Source organism: Nematostella vectensis, chromosome 9 (assembly GCF_932526225.1).
Source record: "Nematostella vectensis chromosome 9, jaNemVect1.1, whole genome shotgun sequence".
Lineage (NCBI taxonomy): Eukaryota > Metazoa > Cnidaria > Anthozoa > Actiniaria > Edwardsiidae > Nematostella > Nematostella vectensis.
Genome location: NC_064042.1, coordinates 15,873,789 through 15,894,159, shown reverse-complemented (window position 1 = coordinate 15,894,159; position 20,371 = coordinate 15,873,789). Strand labels below are relative to the sequence as shown.

Below are 20,371 nucleotides of genomic sequence, written 5' to 3'. Positions count from 1 at the left end.
AAGAAACCTGAGAGAATAAATTCATCTTTTGAAATTAGCACACTCCCCCATGTGACTCAAAATAAAATAAGAGCTCAGGACACTAAAATGGGCATTTACAGTATTGCTGCATCCAAGCTGCATGGAGTTACTGTAAATTACATGTTGGACATCATTGTTTGCCCCCTTGCAGCTAGAAATAGAGAATGACACAAAGCCTTGCCTTCACGCATTGCCTCCGTAGTCTGCTTCATGCCATTCTGCACTCTGTCTTGCCTTCACAAGCCTTGCCTTCACGTATTGCCTCCGTAGTCTACTTCATGCCATTCTGCACTCTGTCTTGCCTTCACAAGCCTTGCCGTCACGCATTGCCTCCGGAGTCTACTTCATGCCATTCTGCACTCTGTAATGCAGTGTTCTTGAGCTTATAGGCCCATTGCCTCTGTAGTCTGCTTCATGCCATTCTGCACTCTGCCTTGCCTTCACAAGCCTTGCCTTCACGCATTGCCTCCGTAGTCTGCTTCATGCCATTCTGCACTCTGCCTTGCCTTCACAAGCCTTGCCTTCACGTATTGCCTCCGTAGTCTACTTCATGCCATTCTGCACTCTGCCTTGCCTTCACAAGCCTTGCCGTCACGCATTGCCTCCGTAGTCTATTTCATGCCATTCTGCACTCTGCCTTGCCTTTATAAGCCTTGCCTTCACGCATTGCCTCTGTAGTCTCCTTCGTGTCATTCTGCACTCTGCCTTGCCTTCACAAGCCTTGCCTTCATGCATTGCCTCTGTAGTCTCCTTCATGCCATTCTGCACTCTGCCTTGCCTTCACAAGCCTTGCCTTCACGTATTGCCTCCGTAGTCTGCTTCATGCCATTCTGCACTCTGCCTTGCCTTCACAAGCCTTGCCTTCAGGCATTGCCTCTGTAGTCTCCTTCATGCCATTCTGCACTCTGCCTTGCCTTCACAAGCCTTGCCGTCACGCATTGCCTCTGTAGTCTGCTTCATGCCATTCTGCACTCTGCCTTGCCTTCACAAGCCTTGCCTTCACACATTGCCTCTGTAGTCTGCTTTATGCCATTCTGCACTCTGCCTTGCCTTCACAAGCCTTGCCTTCACACATTGCCTCTGTAGTCTGCTTTATGCCATTCTGCAATCTGCCTTGCCTTCACAAACCTTGCCTTCACGCATTGCCTCTGTAGTCTCCTTCATGCCATTCTGCACTCTGTCTTGCCTTCACAAGCCTTGCCTTCACGCATTGCCTCTGTAGTCTGCTTTATGCCATTCTGCACTCTGCCTTGCCTTCACAAGCCTTGCCTTCACACATTGCCTCTGTAGTCTGCTTTATGCCATTCTGCAATCTGCCTTGCCTTCACAAACCTTGCCTTCACGCATTGCCTCTGTAGTCTCCTTCATGCCATTCTGCACTCTGCCTTGCCTTCACAAGCCTTGCCTTCACGCATTGCCTCTGTAGTCTGCTTTATGCCATTCTGCACTCTGCCTTGCCTTCACAAGCCTTGCCTTCACACATTGCCTCTGTAGTCTGCTTTATGCCATTCTGCAATCTGCCTTGCCTTCACAAGCCTTGCCTTCACGCATTGCCTCTGTAGTCTCCTTCATGCCATTCTGCAATCTGCCTTGCCTTCACAAGCCTTGCCTTCACGCATTGCCTCTGTAGTCTCCTTCATGCCATTCTGCACTCTGCCTTGCCTTCACAAGCCTTGCCTTCACGCATTGCCTCTGTAGTCTCCTTCATGCCATTCTGCACTCTGCCTTGCCTTCACAAGCCTTGCCTTCAGGCATTGCCTCTGTAGTCTCCTTCATGCCATTCTGCACTCTGTCTTGCCTTCACAAGCCTTGCCGTCACGCATTGCCTCTGTAGTCTCCATCATGCCATTCTGCACTCTGCCTTGCCTTCAGGCATTGCCTCTGTAGTCTACTTCATGCCATTCTGCACTCTGTCTTGCCTTCACAAGCCTTGCCGTCACGCATTGCCTCTGTAGTCTCCATCATGCCATTCTGCACTCTGCCTTGCCTTCAGGCATTGCCTCGGTAGTCTGCTTCATGCCATTCTGCACTCTGCCTTGCCTTCACGCATTGCCTCCGTAGTCTACTTCATGCCATTCTGCACTCTGCCTTGCCTTCACAAGCCTTGCCTTCAGGCATTGCCTCCGTAGTCTACTTCATGCCATTCTGCACTCTGTAATGCAGTGTTCTTGAGCTTATACAGCTTATAGGCCACATCAGCCACTAGAAGACTGTAAATATGTGCGGATATGTCTTTTTCTAGGAGTCACAAAATAATGATTATCTCAGACAGCTGCAGGAGGAGAATCAATCCCTGAAGGACGAATGTGAGAAATTACGAGTCCAGAATACTGATCTCAAGATGCGCACAGACGACCTTCTAGAGGCACTGAGCAAGAAAGAGGCCCAGTGGTGTGAGAGGGAGGAGGAGCTTAAACAAGAGGTAAATCAGATAGATTAAGGGGATGGGTAGTTTAAGGGGTTCAAAGACATGGTATCAAGTTATTATCCATCTACTATGCAACAGTCCCAATTCATTACATACCTGTGGTCAGCCAAGATGGCGGCTTATTTTTGCTTTCAGGCTCCTGTCACCTTATATGTCATTTTCTTCTTTCAAACAACCTTGAACATAACCTTATTCTCAACTGAAAGCGAAGGCAGTTCATCTACTATATTAATGACAAGCAACGAGCCACTTCAGGTTGAATTTAACCTGCTAATTCATTATCGTCGTAGTGGACAACTCGAGTCACATGGCATGAAGTATCTTTCAGGGCGGATCAAGCGGTATCCAAATTCAACTTCTACATTTCAGCTAACTCGAATTGCTGTAAGTGGGGATGTCTCTCCAAACCCTGGGCCCTCAGAGAAGTGCAGCGTGTGTTTAAGAACAATCGCACGTAATCACCGAGCTGTGCTTTGCGACTGTTGTAAGGGTCAGAGCCACATCAAGTGTGTAAATGTGAAACCCAGTGAATACAAACGGATCAAGCAGATGTTAAATGATACGTGGATATGTCCTGGCTGTGCAGTTATATCTACACAAAATGAACAGCCGTTTCAGGGTATTGGTGATGCTTCTTTTGAAGAGTTATTCAATATGAATGTGCATGGAGACCCAGCAGCCCAGGATGAGGATGAAGCAAGATATGCTAATGATCTACCTGAACCTTGGATAATACAAGAAAGAAAAAGGAACAGCACTGATCTCATGCTCATTCATCTGAACATTAACAGCTGCCAAAACAAACTGGATGAGCTGTTGTTGCTCAATAAGGAGTTAAGGTCACATGTGATCTTTCTGACAGAGACCAAGATTGACTCCTCTTACACCAATGCTCAGCTGGCTCTTGAAGGATATCACATTTACAGAAAGGACAGAAAGAAAGGCGGCGGTGGTCTGATGGCATATTTTTCATCAAAGATGGCATCTCGTAAAGTGAAACTTCCTAAGCAGTATAAATTGCTTGAAGTTCTGGCCATTAATGCAATAATAAACAACAATAATGTGTTGTTTGTAGGCATTTATCGCTCTCCAAATCCAACAGGAACTGATTACTACCGCAAATTGGAAGAGGAATTGCATGCAGTGTGTATGTGGGCTTCGATGGAATGTAATACGCTTGTACTCACTGGAGACCTGAATCTTGATAGATTAAGACCAGAACGTAGAGAAGGGCAAATACTGATCAATCTAGAGGAAGTATTTGGTTTAGAGTGCCTAATTAAGGATCCAACCAGAGTTACACCAACATCTGAAACTCTATTGGATGTGATCCTTACAAACAAGCCAGAGTTATTCAGAGCCAGTGGAGTACTAAATCCAGAAATGAGTGATCATCACTTAGTGTATGGGATTATGAAAGAAAGGGTATCTCAGCACGAACGGAAAGTAGTCACATTTAGAAGTACAAAATCACTGGATGTTGAAAAATTCAATGAAGATCTATCCTGTAATGTATTTGAGAAAAACCTTAGGATCAAAACGAATAAACAGTAATGGCGGACTCACGTTGTTTATTGCTGCTACCCAGAAAACCTTGCGGTCATACAAACAGGAATCCCAAACATTACATACTGCCCCACCCAAGTTTACAACTAAAAGATACTTGCTTGCTGAGGCCAGTAAAACTATCAAATTTATACACACAACATGTCAATAAGTAAAAAACAACAACAATGTCCATGACAAGTTCTTGACAAGTTGTCAATCCATCAGATCCGGAAAAATGTACACAGTGTGTGATATGCTGCTTAAAATTAACATACATAGTCTTTGAGGTGAGTAGGTGTGGTTTTGAGTCGAGTACTTCTTCGCAGAGTACTTGCAGGTTCAGAAGCTGGAAGCTCTGTCTTCTTCGGTTCCAATGAAGGTTCTGGAACTGTGATCTCAGGTTCCTTAAAATCCTCTGGAATCTGCTTGGGTACAGTTGTTTGCATTGGAACTTGGGCCAATTCTGTTGAACTCTGAAGATCATTGGCGACTGTGGGTGTGCTTGTCCTCAGGCGAAGATGGTCAACATGTCGTCGAAACACTCCACCTGAACTGAGTTGAACGACATACGAAACCGGTCCTGACTGTTGAATAATTGTTCCACATAACCACTTTGGACCATATGAAAAATTCTTGACAAATACTGGGTCATTCACTTGAAATTCTCTGAGTGGCACTAGATTGTCGTGTTGTTTCTTCTGTGCGAGCTGTTTATCTTCTACACGAGTGCGAATTGTGTCCTGACTAAGGGGGTTTACCAGGTCCAAGCGCGTCTTCAGCTTCCGGTTCATTAATAGCTCACCAGGTGTTTTACCAGTGGTTGCATGAGGTGTGGTACGATAGCTTAGTAGAAATCTGCTTAACTTCGTGTCTAAGTTTTCCTTTTCCCCTCCCATCTTCTTCATTGTTTCCTTGAAAGTGCGAACATATCTTTCAGCAAATCCATTGGATGCTGGGTGTTTAGGTGCTGAAGTGATGTGTTTTATGCCATTCTCAGACATAAAAAGGGCAAATTCTTCACCTATGAAGGCAGTTGCATTATCAGATACAATGATATCAGGCAGTCCATGTACTGAGAAGCATTCTCTTAACTTCTGGATGGTTACTGCAGCAGTACTGGAGTTTGTCTTGAATACCTCAATCCACTTACTATAGGCATCACCGATCACCAGGAACATGTGTCCTTCGAAAGGTCCTGCATAGTCAATATGTATGCGAGACCAAGGTCTAGACGGCCACTCCCACGGATGTAGGGGTGCAGTAGAAGGTGCCTTAGCATTACTTTGGCAGCTTGTGCAATCTTTCACCTTTTGCTCAATATCCGCGTCCAGGCCAGGCCACCAGAAATAGCTTCGGGCTAACATTTTCATGCGAACCATTCCAGGATGTCCATCATGTAGTTCCTGGAGAAGCTTGACTCTTCCTTGAGGAGGAATGACTACGCGAGAGCCCCAGAGTAGACAGCCATCCTGACAGCTAAGTTGGTGCTTCCTATAAGAGTAGGGCTTGAACTCAATGCGATCATTTGAATTGGGCCAACCGGACATTACTTGGTGTCGTACTGCACTAAGAATAGGATCTTTTGAGGTCCAACGCTCAATGTCCTTGACTTTAACGGGTGTGTTGACTTCAAGATGATTCATTACAAACATAATGTCGCCAGGCACTGGAACATTTCTGGTTTCATTTGGCAATGGCAGCCGGCTCAGGCCATCGGCATTACCATTTTTCTGGCCTTCTCGATATACTAAAGTGTATGAGTAGCCTGACAGGAATACCGCCCACCTCAATATGCGTGGTGAGGCTGAGGTCGGTATTTGTTTAGTTGACTGTAGCAGACCCAGCAGGGGTTTGTGATCAGTGTAGATGGTAAAACTCCGTCCATATAAGTATGAGTGGAACTTCCTCACCCCGAACATGATGGCTGCTGCCTCTTTGTCGAGCTGTGAATAGTTCTTTTCGGCTGGGGACAGAGTACGTGAGGCATATGAAATAGGACGTTCAGTCCCATCATCCATCACATGTGAAATAACACAACCAAGACCATATGGTGATGCGTCACAAGCAAGGGTTAACTCTCTTTCCAAGCTGTAATGCACTAGAAGTTGTGAAGAGTGAAGTGTGGACTTGGCTTGGTTCCAAGATTTTTCATGTGCTTCACTCCAGTTCCAAGGTGTGTCTTTGACTAACAGCTGATGTAAAGGAGATAGTATTGTAGTGATGTTAGGTATGTAACAAGCGTAATAGTTAAGCATGCCTAAAAAGGCTTGCAGTTCTTTCAGATTAGAAGGTCTCGGTGACTCTTGAATTGCTTTGATTTTCTCGTCAAGGGGGTGGATACCATCTTTGTCTATGCGGTGTCCCAGGTAAGTGACTTCAGGTGCTTGAAAAATGCACTTCGAACGTTTAAGACGGACGCCAGCTTTGTCCAGACGTGACAGGACTTCTGTTAGACTTTTGAGATGATCTGCTGATGTCTTCCCGGCAATGAGAATATCATCTATTCGTACTACAACATTCGGAATACCCTGCAGTAAATTTTCCATTGTGCGTTGGAAAATCCCAGGGGCTGAGGCAATGCCGTAGCACAGTCTATTGTACTCAAATAGGCCTTTATGAGTGGTGATAGTGGTGTACTTCTTTGATTCTTCATCTAACTCAAGTTGTTGATAAGCTTGACTCAGATCTAGTTTTGTAAACTGCACTCCACCTCCAAGTTGAGCTAGCAGATCCTCTGTTTTAGGAATTGGGTAATTGTCAAGTTTGCTAACTTGGTTCAAAGTAACTTTGAAGTCTCCACAAATGCGTATAGACTCATCAGATTTGACAATGGGCACAATGGGTGTTGCTCATTCCGAAAATTGAACTGGACGAATTGTTCCTTCTTCTAACAAACGGTCCAATTCTCTCTCTACCTTCTGACGTCGTGCATATTCTAACGTGCGAGGTTTGAAGTACTTGGGTTTGGCTTGAGGATCAACGTATATCTTTGCTTTCACTCCTTGAATTGTCCCTAGTCCTTCCTTGAATAAATTTTCATGTTTCTTTAGCAGGTCAGACACATCAGGGGATACCACTTGAACTAGGAAAATCTCTGGCCATGACAACTTAACATGTTGTAACCAATCTCGTCCAAAGAGACTGGGCACCTTGCCTTGTACAACTATAACTGGCAAGTGTTCAAAGAAGTCCTTGTACTTGACTTCCACTACAAGCTTTCCTAAAACTGGAATTGTCTCCCCGGTGTATGTTTTCAAGGTTAGCTTGGTATCTTGCAGATTGAGAGATGAACCCTCAATGTTCTTCAGTTGATCAAAAATGTCCTCTCCGATTACTGAAAGTGATGCACCAGTGTCCAGTTCCATTTGAACTTTAAGACCATTTAATTCAACATCTACTAAATACGGATTTTGGCGGTTGCCTTGACTGACAGCAAACAATGGATATATATCTTCATCTTCTATTTCTTTATCAGTATCCAGGACATGAATTGCTGGTTTCCCTTGTTTTGGATGGTGGTTTGAATTTGGCTTGGTTGTCTCGGACGACTTTTTTGCTTTTTTGAGACATTTGGCAACAATATGTCCTTTCTTTTTACAATAATGGCACGTGGCCTCCTTGAAACGACATTTTGACGGGTGGTGATTTTTTCCACAACGATAACACTCTTTATTTTCGCTTTTAGAACGCGGTAAGGGCGAAGAACTGACCTTTTTTACAGATGCAGACGTTGAACTTAACGTAGAAGGAGCAGATTGAAGATCGGCCATGTGCTGTGCGGTCGTTTCCATAGACGAAGCAATGTCGTAAGCTTTTTTGAAAGTTAAGTTCTCTTCTGATAGCAAACGCCTTTGGATTCTTTCATTGTTAATTCCAGACACCAGACGATCACGCAGCATATTTTCCAGACTGCCCCCAAAATTGCAGTATTCTGCCATGTTTCGTAGAGCCGCTACAAAGTCAGACACGTTCTCCCCGCTCAATCTGAAACGGTTATTGAACTTGTGCCGTTGCACGCTTTCACTCGGTTTTGGGTTGAAATGGCTCTTTACCAAGGTGCACAAGTCAGCATAAGATTTCTCTCCAGGTTTCGCTGGGGCCAGCAGATCAGACATTAATTTGTAGGTTTTTTTCCCTACCGAACTGAGGAGGATTGCACGGCGTATTTTCAAGTCATCGTCAGACGTAGTTACTCCATTTGCTTCAAAATAGAAGTTTAGACGCTCGATATACTGTTCCCATGAATCAGAATCTCTGTCGAATTCGTCTATTTTGCCGTAGGTTGCCATTTCCGAAATCCTCGTCGCCAAAAAATGTAATGTATTTGAGAAAAACCTTAGGATCAAAACGAATAAACAGTAATGGCGGACTCACGTTGTTTATTGCTGCTACCCAGAAAACCTTGCGGTCATACAAACAGGAATCCCAAACATTACATATCCTCTGCTCCCTGGCATGTCATGGAGACCTTTGACACTATGGATGATAAGTACCATTACTGGGAGACACTTTTCAACACAATAGTAGAAAAACACATGCCTACCAAGAAAATGAGATTTCGAAAAGCTGATGTACCCTATATGACACCAGAATGGAAACAAGCAATCAAAATGAAAAGGAAATTTGCTAAGCAGTATGCTCACAGCAAAACTGAGGAAAATTGGGAACTGAAGAGAAAATGGAGAAATAAAGCTACCAATTGTAGAAGGAAAGCCATTAAAGAATATTGGCAACAAAAGGCAGATGATCTTAAAGCTAAGCCAAGTGAGTTCTATAGAACATTTAGACCTTTTCTTAGTGATAAGAAACAGCTGGTATGTGAGATCAACATCAGAACAGATGGAAAAATTGAGAAAGACCAGGAAAAGGTAGCAAACGTTCTGGTAGACTACTTTTCCACCATGGCTAATGAGATTGGTGGAGCAAATGTCAACAGTCTGACGGAAGAGGATTTGTCCAGTCATCCAAGTCTTAAGAATATCTATGATGCAAATAAGAGCAACAACTCAAATTTCTGTTTTCAACAGCTCAGCACAAATTCAGTTCAGTCATTTCTCGAGAAGCTAAATGTCAGAAAGGCCTCTGGCTATGACTCCATTACTCCCAGATTGTTAAAACTAGCATCAAGAGGTATAGCAGACTCCCTAACGGGTCTCTATAATGAGTGTATCAGGAAAGGAGAATGGCCAGAAGCATGGAAGAAAGGGGAATGGAACCCTGTTTACAAAAAGGATGACCGTCTTGAGAGAAAAAACTACCGTCCAATAACATTACTATGCATAGTAGATAAGGTATATGAGTCAATGATGAGTACACAAGTAAATAATTATTTTGATCCCAAGCTTGATCCTTGCTTGTCGGCATATAGGAAGAAGCATAGCTGTGAAACCACTCTGCTTAAACTCACAGAAGACTGGAAGCTAGCTGTAGATTCCAAACAGTTTATTGGAATACTCTCAACAGATATGAGTAAAGCATTTGACTCCTTACACCCAGCACTCATGGTAAATAAGCTCAAGGCATATGGCTTTTCTGAGCAGTCATTACACTTGATGAGATCATACTTCACCAACCGTCAAAGCAGGGTCAAACTTAATGGAGTCACCAGTGTCTGGAAGGATGCAGTAAGGGGATGTCCTCAAGGGTCGTCATTTGGACCATTATTATGGAATATCTTCCAAAATGACATGACATTTGAAGTTAAAACAGCTAGCTTGTCAATGTATGCTGATGACCATCAGCTCTATGTAAAAGGGGGAACAGCTGAGTGCGTGGAACAAATTTTGAACGAAGAAGGACATAAGATATCACAATGGTATAAAGATAATTTCCTCAAAGGGAACTATGATAAATATAGCTTGATGTTGCTAGGCAGAAAAAATAGAAATAAAGACAACCTATCTATACAGGTTAAGATTGATGAAGAAATAATTAAATCGTCTACTGAAATGAAACTGCTAGGAGTGACTCTTGACGATAAGCTGAACTTTAGTCTTCATATCAGTGAAATATGTAAGAAAGCAAGCCAAAAAGTTGGTGTGTTGGTAAGGCTTAGAAATCTAATCCCAGTAGACGCCAAATTACAACTTTATAAATCAGCAATTTTACCCAATCTCACATATTGTCACACGGTATGGCACTTTTGTAAAGCCGCTGATGCTAGAAAGTTAGAGAGAGTCCAAGAGAGGGCTCTACGCGCAATATTTAATAACAGAACTGACACTTATGCTGAACTTTTAAGGAGAGGGCGATTGTCAAGCTTAGAGAATAGAAGATTACAAGACATTCTTATATTAATGTACAAAGTTAGAAATTCCCTAGCTCCTGAGCATATTCAAAGTATATTTTTTCAGCAAGACAGGAGTTACAACTTGAGGAGCGATTTTCCTGTTCCAAGATTTAATACAATCACATATGGTAGACACAGCATAAGGTTTCTAGGCCCCTATATTTGGGGTAAAATAAGTCAGGAACTTCGTAATAAGACCAGCCTACAGGCTTTTAGGACGGGAGTGCGCACTCTTGATGTGCTTGGCCTGCTGGATGGCGCATGTGACTGCATCGCATGCTCATCCTAGTGGGGTGGGCACGTGGGGTGGTCCCGTGTGCTGTCTGGCGGTCGGGCACATGAGGAGTATGCACTACCCTTGTATCATATTTTTATATTAATTTGTTTTGTTATTTATTTATATGTTGCTTGTTTGTTTGTTTGTTTGTTCTTGTGTCTATTTGTATACACATGTCTGTTTACTTGTATCTACGCCTGTGATAGTTCGTCTATATAGTGTTTGTGTATATAATATATTATATTAATATGTATAATACGTATAGTTTTCTATAATATTTTTAATATTTTAAATATAGCTAGATTAGATTCTAAATCATATTATTTATTAATTATCTGACTATTTATTTTTTATAGTGTCCACAATTAGCTTTTTTTTAGCTAAACACTTTTGACACTTAAATAAAGTTTATGTATGTATGTATGTATGTATGTATGTATGTATGTATATACATACATATATATCTTGATGTGCAGACAAAACATGCAAACTGCTTTTTTATATATCCCGCTTTACATCCCTGTATCAAGCACTTTTCTATGAACGCCTAAACTCACGCATTACATACATATAATATACATACCTGTATACACCTTGAATGAAAATGGAGCTTCTTTCAACTGTAAATATTATTGCTTTATCAGGTTTATTCAGGTAATTCAGTGGCAAAGCAAAGCCCCCACTTTGTTCACACAAGCACCTATCAAGTAAATTATAGCGTTATGTCACCATATTCAAATTACCTAATAAAGATATACCCTTATAGGTTTGCTCACATATGCACCCCTTTAGGACAGCGCATCATTTCTTTGCCCATCTGACTCATTCTGAATGACCTAGAATTTTTTGGGTAAATACTAAATAAAGTTAAAAAAAAAATCCCACCCCATTGGACAAAAACTAGGTCCCACTTTGTTGTGTGGTTAACTTATAATTTTGAGTTGAATGACCTACTGTTTATAATTGTTAAGCAATATGTAGCACTTATTTATTCATTTTGTTTTGTGGGAACAAAAATATTTGAAAATACAGTAGGATGTTATTTGACTAGCCTTAGTAACTATCATCTTACAAAGTTCCCTGAAAGTAGGGTAGGGGGTATGGAAGATTTCAATGCAGGAAAACTAAAAAAGAGTTTTGGGTCACAGGTTTTAGGTCTTCGTTTTGTAGACACCCTCTTTAAACTACTTCTTGTAATAAGTAGATTGGTTTTACCAGGCAGTAATCCTACTTTTCCCGCTTTCCAGGTCAAACTTTCCTGGCAAGAGAAATACCATGAATGGATGGCGATGACAGAAAAGAAGATAGAGGAACTTCAAATGGCAAACAACTTTTTGTAAGCTTATTATTTTCATATCTGTGTGCCACAATCAGACCTTCGAAAGCTTTGCACCAAAAAATAACAGAATTTTAAAGGCTTGTTTTCCACAAAAAGACCTGAAGTGATTTATGTTAAAAATTACAAGATTCTAACTAAATGTACTATTTATTGCAGGAGGAAGATTATTGATAAGGGGAAGCCACAAAGTTAGTAGCCTGATAGTAATCCTGACATCTGGAATTTATAAAATGAGTGATAATTTTGTGTATTTATTTTTTACTGTTTTATATAACCTAAATGTAAATATATCCTGACCATTTTTGACAGAAGAGGGATTCAATTTTATGTCATTGATATGTAAGCTATTAAGTATGTAGTATTACTACATGCAGCATGTGTTTTCCTGTGAAAGACAATTCTTTGAGAACTCATCAGATTTAAATTATAATTATGAGTAGCCATCTTGGATACAAAGCACACCTGCTTTGATAAACTACATAAATAAATAAATAAATATAAGTATAAATTGAAAACATTGAGCCCAATATAGCATACAACTTTTATTTGAATGAACCTGAAGTCCCCATCAAGGGTACATCCAGCTTGAATGAGCTTCGACCCTTTTGATGCCTGAAGACCACCAATGAGATCAAATATTATTTGCTTAATATTCTTTAAAACAAATCACCCAAGTATGACATTAATATATAGATCCCATAAACAAAGACAAGAACGACATAATAAGTTGTTATTTATTTCTGGTCACTATTACACTACAAGCGCCTTGGGCCAATTAAACTATCGATAAACCGTATCATTAAATCTAACAGCAAACTAAGAATAAACTTATCAGGTTACAAAACAAATTGTTAATAAAAATCATATTAAAAAAGACATTGTGTCCTTTATAAACATATTATTTAGCAGTTTGTTAAGTAATTGATTTCTTTTTCTTTTACAAATACTATGAATATTTACTGTCATTTATATGTTTCTGCTGAGTTTTTTTATTTTATAAAAATCTTATAGATATTTACCGTCTAAAGCTAATAAAATCTAGATTAATGTTTTTAACATATATGTACATTTTATCAGTTAAGATGCTGTGCATTGAGCCCAGAACATCATCAGGGAACCTTCTCTGATAGTGGGGTACCTCAAGGTTCCATCTTCATTAGTCTTAAGTTCATACTGTTACTTTATTTGCCTGCATTCTTCTTCGATGCACAGTATAGCGGCTGCAATACAGTTGAGACCGGGGTTCTACACCAGATCTGCAAAAGCATGTATATTAATGTTAAGAAAAAGTTTGTTTAGAGAATATATGTAATGATATAATTCAGCCTATAATGTATGTTTCACTGCTATATTATTGCACTGCATATCTTTTTTGTCATAGTTTTAGACTCTCCTTGTTTCATAAACTCTTTCCTAAAACAGTATATTTGTGAAAGTCTTTTGTAAACTCTTACCTATAGCCACAATCACCACGCATGCCAGTATCACCCCGACAAGAGCTCTGCCACCAAGAGCAGTAGATGGGTAAGGGGTGGTATCTGTTGGGAGAGAAAGAAGACACGAAGATATCGTTCATATATACGTTATAAAAGATTACCTTTTGGAATTTCTTTGGCTAACGAGCATTTCCAGAAATGGTATGCAGCGCATATTGGATTGAATGCGTGGGCAAGTGTGCCATGTTGATGATATTCTAGTATTTGGAGCCAGCTAGACTAAATATGATGAGATGTTGAATGCTGTTTTAGAAAGGCCAGAGAAGCCACTATAACCCTCAACTTGGAGAGGGTTTCTCAGGATCGAGTAGAGTTCCTCGGATATTTTTATATCAAGGAAAGAATCCAGATTTTTCTCTTTAATGAAAATGAAATAAAATGAAAATCACTAAGCTGTCAGAGCTTACTGACTTGACAGAGCTGAGAAGATTCTTAGAATCTTAACCATTTAGGGTAGTATGTTTACAATCTTGCAGATATGACGAAGCCCCTGCGTGATCTTCAGAACAAGGACAGTACATGGGTATAGGGTGAGCCACAACAGAAATAGTTTGATAACATAAAGCATGCACTAAGTGAGTCCCTGTCCTAGCGATATATGCCCAATGAAGGAAACCAAGGTCTCTGCGGATGCATCCTCGTATGGACAAGGTGTTGTGTAACCTAAGCCGATGTAGACGGTAACTGGAAACCTTTGAAGTATATCCCAAGAACCATCAGCGAGACTGAGCAACGCTATGCAAAAGATGATGTAGATTGAGCGTTACATGGACAGTGTACTTAGTGAACTTTCAGCTAGTGACAAAAGGCTCGAGGCGATTCGTGATCGTCAAAAAGATGATGTATGCAGACAGCTTATAGTTTACTGAAAGAAGGGTTGTCAAGACAAGAGACATTTTTCTGGTGTTCTGAGAGTAAACTAAACAGAAAGAAGTGAAATCATCTTTCACTCGTGGTCTACTGATGAAAGTTTCTGCGGCTATGCATCCCTGCGGCCATGCGTCTGGATATTCTAGACCAAAACGATGAAGGACACCAAGCTTTGGTAAATTTCGTGCCCGTGCTAGAGCATATGTTTGGTGACCTGGGAGCAACACTCAAAGTGAAGACCTATTACATGGATGCAGGCAATGTGCAGAGTACAGAAACCTGAGATCGGAAGCGCTTATACCATCAGCACTACCAGGAGGCCCTTGGCAAGTGATTGGGAAAGATCTTGTTTATTTAAAAGGTAATTAATGCTTTCTTTGGAGATAATATTTGCTAAACATGGAATCCCTCAAGTCGTGCGTTCAGATGGAGGTCCTCATTACAAGTCGTTGGCGTTTGAGAAGTTTGCTTCAAGCACATGCTGAGCAGTCCGAGGTATGCACTTTCAAACGGCGCAGTCGAGAGATCGGTAAGCTACCAAGAAACTCATGGAAAAGGAAAAGGATCCAGCAGTTGGATTACTCTCAGAAAATGGTCCCAGTGTCCTGCGGAGGTACTATTCGGTAAAAAGGTTAGATGAATAGTTCCTGTTGAAGAGAAAGCATCATGGACTGACTAAGTAAAGCTCAGAACTTACAGCTGATGGTTCACTCGAGAACACTCGAGACTCATTCGACAGTCAACCAAAAGTCAACTGCACAAATGACGTCACAGCGTGCCATGAACAAACAATAGTACACTACGAGACGCAGTCGAGTGTTGTTGTATAAATGTCCATGTCTAAAGTATTATCTCATTTAAAAAAAAAAGGTAAACCAACCTTTTGCGACTGTCGCATTTGAGGCTTGGTTTGTCGGTTGTGATGTTGGTGGACCTGTGCACAACAAAAGCATGTAGGAGGTTTGCCATGTACATAAAACATTAAACTTACAACCAATCAAATCCAACGCAAGACGAATGAGATCGAAATAGTTTAGGCCACTGCAAAATTTGTATTTCGCTGATGTCAAAAATGGGATTAAATTAGTCCCTCTGATACTAATAGCTGTCAAGTCTATCAGGCGTTCCACTGACCATAACAAGTCAGACGCCTGACACATATACTGTCCATAGTCCCCTGAGTCTTGAGTTGTTGTTAATTGGAGCTGGCCTCCAGAGATAGGGATTACTCCAGCTGTGATTGGCTGACCGCTAGGCTTGTACCACGTGATCTGAGGTGATGGTAGACCTCTGGCCTTACACTGCAGGCTCAGGACTTTTCCATCCCAAGACGAAGTGTTCATGGTTGAAGCACCATCTCTGGTTTGTCTGAATTAAAATACTGCTGTTACTTCTTTATTTTTGGAAGGGGAGTATTAATTGGATATATATAGTTATAATGGGAAAATTTGCACTGAAGAAATTACATTCCGTAAACATTTTAAAGAAAATGAATATAACAAAAACAAATTTTTAATTTAACACAATTGCGATTGTTTGCGTGTTGGTAGTTAAAGACAGCATCTCTGGTTTATCTGAATTCAATTTATACTTCCCGTGTTTCCATTCTTATTTAATGTGTCTACAGCATTAAAAGAATTGCCATTTACTATTTCCAACACGAATGCATATGTTCTTATTTGTTTTAGAAAAGCCAGGTGCTCTTTCAAACTTTTACCCTTTTTCACATATATGTCAGTAGCGTGGCCTTATATATGAACAGGATGTATGAGGAAAAAGACGTCAACCTCATGTTCAAGGTATGGCCCTGAACACAATGCCTCCCTGTTACCCTCATGTTTAAAGGTATGGCCCTGAACACTACGCCTCCCTGTTCCCCTAATGTTCAAGGTATGGCCCTGAACACTATGCCTCCCTGTTCCCCGCATGTTTAAAGGTATGGCCCTGAACACTATGCCACCCTGTCCCACTCATGTTTAAGGTATGGCCCTGAACACTACGCCTCCCTGTTCCCCTAATGTTCAAGGTATGGCCCTGAACACTATGCCTCCCTGTTCCCCTCATGTTTAAAGGTATGGCCCTGAACACTATGCCACCCTGTCCCCCTCATGTTCAAGGTATGGCCCTGAACACTATGCCACCCTGTTCCCCTCATGTTTAAGGTATGTCCCTGAACACTACTCACCAGCTGATAGTAATACGCAATACGATCTGAGTGATAAAGACCGGTGCATTGTTGACGTGTAGATCTATCACTGTAAGTTCTCATTGAGTAGTAAAGTGCTCGAGCTGTAAGATTGGCTCTCCATTTAGTTTCATTTCCAAAAAGCCACCGTTCAGCAAAGGTAAAATCTAGATAATAGATTGAACTGGGGCAGCTCGCACATTTTCTATAAGCCGTTATACAAGACTCCCATTTTCTTTGCAGCCACTGTCTTGGCTGAGCACTAACCCTTTGTTCATGTTTCTCATGAAGGAACAAACATAAATTGCTTCAAGTATTATTTTATAAAACGAATAATTTTTCTGTTAAAAGCATTGTGTGACTAGAAAGTAAAAGGCGAGTTTTGCTTATCATAAAGGTCAATCTGAAACCATTAACACTGTCCCCAACCCTCCCCCTCCAGGGAAAAATTATATAGATTCCCTTATTTGAAAAAAAAAGAATACATTTGCAAATTCTATCGACTGAGTTTCGTTTCTCCGGAAATAAAATGTATAAGCTTAGTTTTTTTCAGAAATTGCTTCAGTAAAAAAAATCTTGACAAAGAACCTTTCCCGATTATAATCAGCAGCTATCGATAGCCAGCATACTTTTCCAAATAAGTCTGAAATCGTTGTACGATGACGGCAATTCACAGACTGGCTTTCACCCCCGGAATAAATAAATATTCGAATATTGGAGTGTGCGTGACGTTCTTTCCAAATCCACACGGAACCGAAAGCACGCAGGAACGACAATAAGATTGTGGACAAAAAATATTTAGGGTGCATTTATGTCTAGACAGAGTTAAAAAAAATATTCTTGTGTGTTCTCACTTAATCTCACTGTACGTTCTGTTCTGTACGTGCACCACGTACTGGCTGTACGTGCACCTTCGGAGGATCCAATTCTCGAGAGGGGCGTGGGCGGTGAAGCAGAAGTCCCCCATAAATACAAAAAGTGTGTGCTGGGTTTTGGGTTCTCGCTGGGCTTGTTTCCAAAGGAAGTGAACAGGTGAACTAATAGATACAAACCACAAGAAAGCTCTGCTAGCAGGGTAACGGTTGGTGGAAGTTTGTATTGTAATTTAATCCAGGGTTTCCGCAGCTAGCAGGTAGGACTCTGACGGTGTGTAGGCGTGTGTGTACTCGGCGTGTGTAGGCGTGGGTGTAGCCGGCGTGTGTAGGCGTAGGGGTACTCGGCCCGTAGATGTGGGTGTATCGGCGTGTATAGGCGTGGGTGTACTCGGCGTGTGTGTACTCGGCGTGTAGCAGGCGTGTGTGTACTCGGCGTGTAGGCGTGGGTGTACTCGGCGTGCAGGCGTGGGTGTACTCGGCGTGTAGGCGTGGGTGTACTCGGCGTGTAGGCGTGTGTGTACTCGGAGTGTAGGTGTGGGTGTACCCGGCGTGTTGGCGTGGGTGTACTCGGAGTGTAGGCGCGGGTGTTCTAGACGTGGATGCGTGGTTGTTGATATCCTATTCTCGGTTGGCGTTTCTGCTTCTTCAGTCTCCTTTTGACATAGTCCACAACCAGTTAGTATACCATCCAAAATTAATATACGTTAAAAGCTAGAATAGAGTAGGGTTTCTCTTAAAAGCAATGAAATAGGGAGCAACTTTGATCTTGAGTACCTTAAGGCCATCATTCCGAAGTCAATGTGATGTTAGATGAGGTGATCAAGCGTTTCTTTTACACTTCTCTTTCCCATAGGATATCAATGATTGTACACTCCCCTTCAGCCAAACCTGGGTAGGAGCCTTTGTTTGTATATTCAATAGTGTGTCCAAGCCTTAGTATACATTCAGAACGGTGCGCGCTTCCAGCCACCTAATTTTGCATTTGTAATGTTATGTGTAGGAGTGACAATGTTCTGCTTTTAGAAGTTTTTATACGCGAGTGTTGCTGAATCGACACGAAATGTAAAATATCACAAGTCTTTCACGAATAAAATGCACTTTAATGGCTTTCAACAGCTAAATGTAAGGTAGTAAAGAGTATGGCTCAAGTTCTTCAGTTGTTCCCCATCATACTTTAAGTAAATCACTGTCCCCGAGGCTCTTTTCACCATCTTCTAATAAACGTGAAGATAACCATTAAAAGAGATGTTTCATCTAAAAGAGATGTGAACATCTCTTTTAGAGGAAACATTATAATTTGCGATTATTAGTTTAATTTTTTGCCTAGTTATCCTTACACTCGGGGAAATTAAAGATTAAAATAAAGAAAGTAAAATATTTTATCACGTGTGTGACCTCTGAAAGCCCTCTATTTTACACTAGAGATTAATTTTTGTTTTCCTTCACGTTACGAAATAATTACCAAGATATAAACAGCACATGTAAATACGTGCTGGTTTAAAACACAGCATGGGTTATAACACAGCACCGGTTCTTGGTTCTAAGACTCGTGGAGTTGTATCAGGGTCACGCTATAGGATCTGATTACTATAATTGATCTATTACTATAAAGTAATGCACGAGGGATATCAAATCAGGGAGACTGTTTAGGGGTTTTGCTAACATGGTGATGGATAACTAATTCAGCCAAACTAACATGGTGATGGATAACTAATTCAGCCAAACTAACATGGTGATAGATAACTAATTCAGACAAACTACAGGGAAAATCCCGCTTATGATTGCATGTTTGTGCTTGCAATTTTATCTGGCTGTCTATTCGCATTGATTAGGATGAATGCTTGTTCCCCTTCAATGGATTACTAAGTAAATATTTTTAGTTTTCGTCACATTATGCCTGCTCTATTTTCGCAACTCAGGTCTCGGCCCAGAAGTGTGAAATAAGTGTTTTACGCATTCGTCCCCATGCCTCTGTGCCCTTTCGCTCCGCCAACATTTCCATAGATGTGCAGTGGCTGGTAGTCTGGACACGTGCTCGTCAGTTCCGCGTATTGCCCCTCCCCACCCCTCTCAGGACCACTGCCACCCACAGCCTCATATTCACGCGGTCCACGTGCTTGACCACGCCCATCAGGGTAGGTGCGGGGGGTACGGTCTAAAGACTGGTAAGTGCTTGTCGCTGTGACGTCATCAGACGGGCTGCCATGGTTTGCATACGTGACGTCACTTGATGCAGAAGTTGTGTGGGTATCTGGGTAAATCGTATTCATTGTAATTGGGTCCTGGGGAAAGCAATTCCATGATGTTATTTTTAAAAGAATTATCACACTAGTGATTTGCCATGGTTTCCCCATCCCTACTGTATTCAAGATTTGTATAATTACAGCACCTTCCCTCGTTCTACATCATCTGTACATCTTCCTATCTACCTAGCTGTTGAGATATGATTTAGAAAGGTGGTGTCGTGGAAAGATGGTGCGTAATACACAGCCGCGTACGTACCTCATACACTGCCGCGCTATTGAGAGCTCCTCGAGGAATCCTTTAAGACACCAGGCACGCATGTCACGAAGAAATTAAATTAAGAAAGCAAAAGATGGAGAAGGCAAGTTAAAAATAATAAAGCACGCATCTGACGATGGGTCACGTGACATACCTGGACTCCTGCTTGGATCTCCCTGTTGGTGAAATAAGAAAATGTTGTATTCTACATCGCAAGCATACGATTTATAGATTAAATCTTGGCAAACCTTTTCTGTATATATACAATAAAGACATCAGGTTCGAGACAAGGAGAACAGCGATGATTGTCGAACAAGCAGCAGAAACAGCCACATCTACAAAACAACAAGTTCACTATGTTATGTGTGTCTCGCAATGATGGGTGAACCACATAATTAAATGGCGGCCTCATCTATGGAACAAGACACGCAAACAGACATATCACAGTGACACGGGGTATGTCACACAAACCAAAACAATGCAATGATCAGTTACAGGAATGGAATAAATAAATAAACTTAGGAATCTCATTACTCACAAG

General features: G+C 41.4%; 3 protein-coding genes across 5 annotated transcripts in view; 1 reads left to right on the top strand and 2 right to left on the bottom strand.

Annotated features, from left to right (window-relative positions):
- The window catches only part of LOC5502912 (rab GTPase-binding effector protein 1), a 70,924-nt gene that overhangs the window by 1,059 nt on the left and 49,494 nt on the right, over window positions 1–20,371 (top strand). Inside the window, exons 3-5 of the mRNA XM_048732739.1 lie at window positions 2,264–2,443; window positions 11,811–11,899; window positions 12,059–12,090. Coding sequence (XP_048588696.1) covers window positions 2,264–2,443; window positions 11,811–11,899; window positions 12,059–12,090 — 301 coding nt within the window. The remainder of the gene's footprint in view (window positions 1–2,263; window positions 2,444–11,810; window positions 11,900–12,058; window positions 12,091–20,371) is intronic.
- On the bottom strand, window positions 13,058–15,660 carry LOC116611114. Of its 2 annotated transcripts, XM_048732741.1 has the most exons (3): window positions 15,149–15,660; window positions 13,357–13,440; window positions 13,058–13,158 (listed from the first exon to the last, which is right to left on the bottom strand). In XM_048732741.1, the coding sequence occupies exons 1-3, from the start codon at window positions 15,609–15,611 to the stop codon at window positions 13,148–13,150; spliced, it is 558 nt and encodes a 185-aa protein (XP_048588698.1). In that variant the 5' UTR covers window positions 15,612–15,660; the 3' UTR covers window positions 13,058–13,147. The 2 variants fall into 2 exon arrangements, with proteins under 2 accessions (XP_048588698.1, XP_048588697.1); XM_048732740.1 differs by having other exon boundaries at window positions 13,058–13,440.
- The window catches only part of LOC116617962 (receptor-type tyrosine-protein phosphatase F), a 150,992-nt gene continuing 149,028 nt past the window's right edge, over window positions 18,408–20,371 (bottom strand). The window contains exons 11-13 of one of the 2 annotated variants that reach the window (XM_048732736.1): window positions 19,985–20,006; window positions 19,831–19,870; window positions 18,408–19,610 (exon numbers count right to left, since the gene is read on the bottom strand). In XM_048732736.1, coding sequence (XP_048588693.1) covers window positions 19,278–19,610; window positions 19,831–19,870; window positions 19,985–20,006 — 395 coding nt within the window. In that variant the 3' untranslated portion in view covers window positions 18,408–19,277. The remainder of the gene's footprint in view (window positions 19,611–19,830; window positions 19,871–19,984; window positions 20,007–20,371) is intronic. The other variant, XM_048732735.1, reaches the window with a different exon arrangement.

Bases quoted from the DNA above. Each gene is read 5' to 3' on its own strand.
- LOC116611114 (XM_048732740.1), bottom strand. From the start codon at position 15,611: ATGAACACTTCGTCTTGGGATGGAAAAGTCCTGAGCCTGCAGTGTAAG. The intron at 13,441-15,148 runs GTTGGTTTACCT...CTCTCCCAACAG, and splicing joins AAATGCGACAGTCGCAAAAG to ATACCACCCCTTACCCATCT.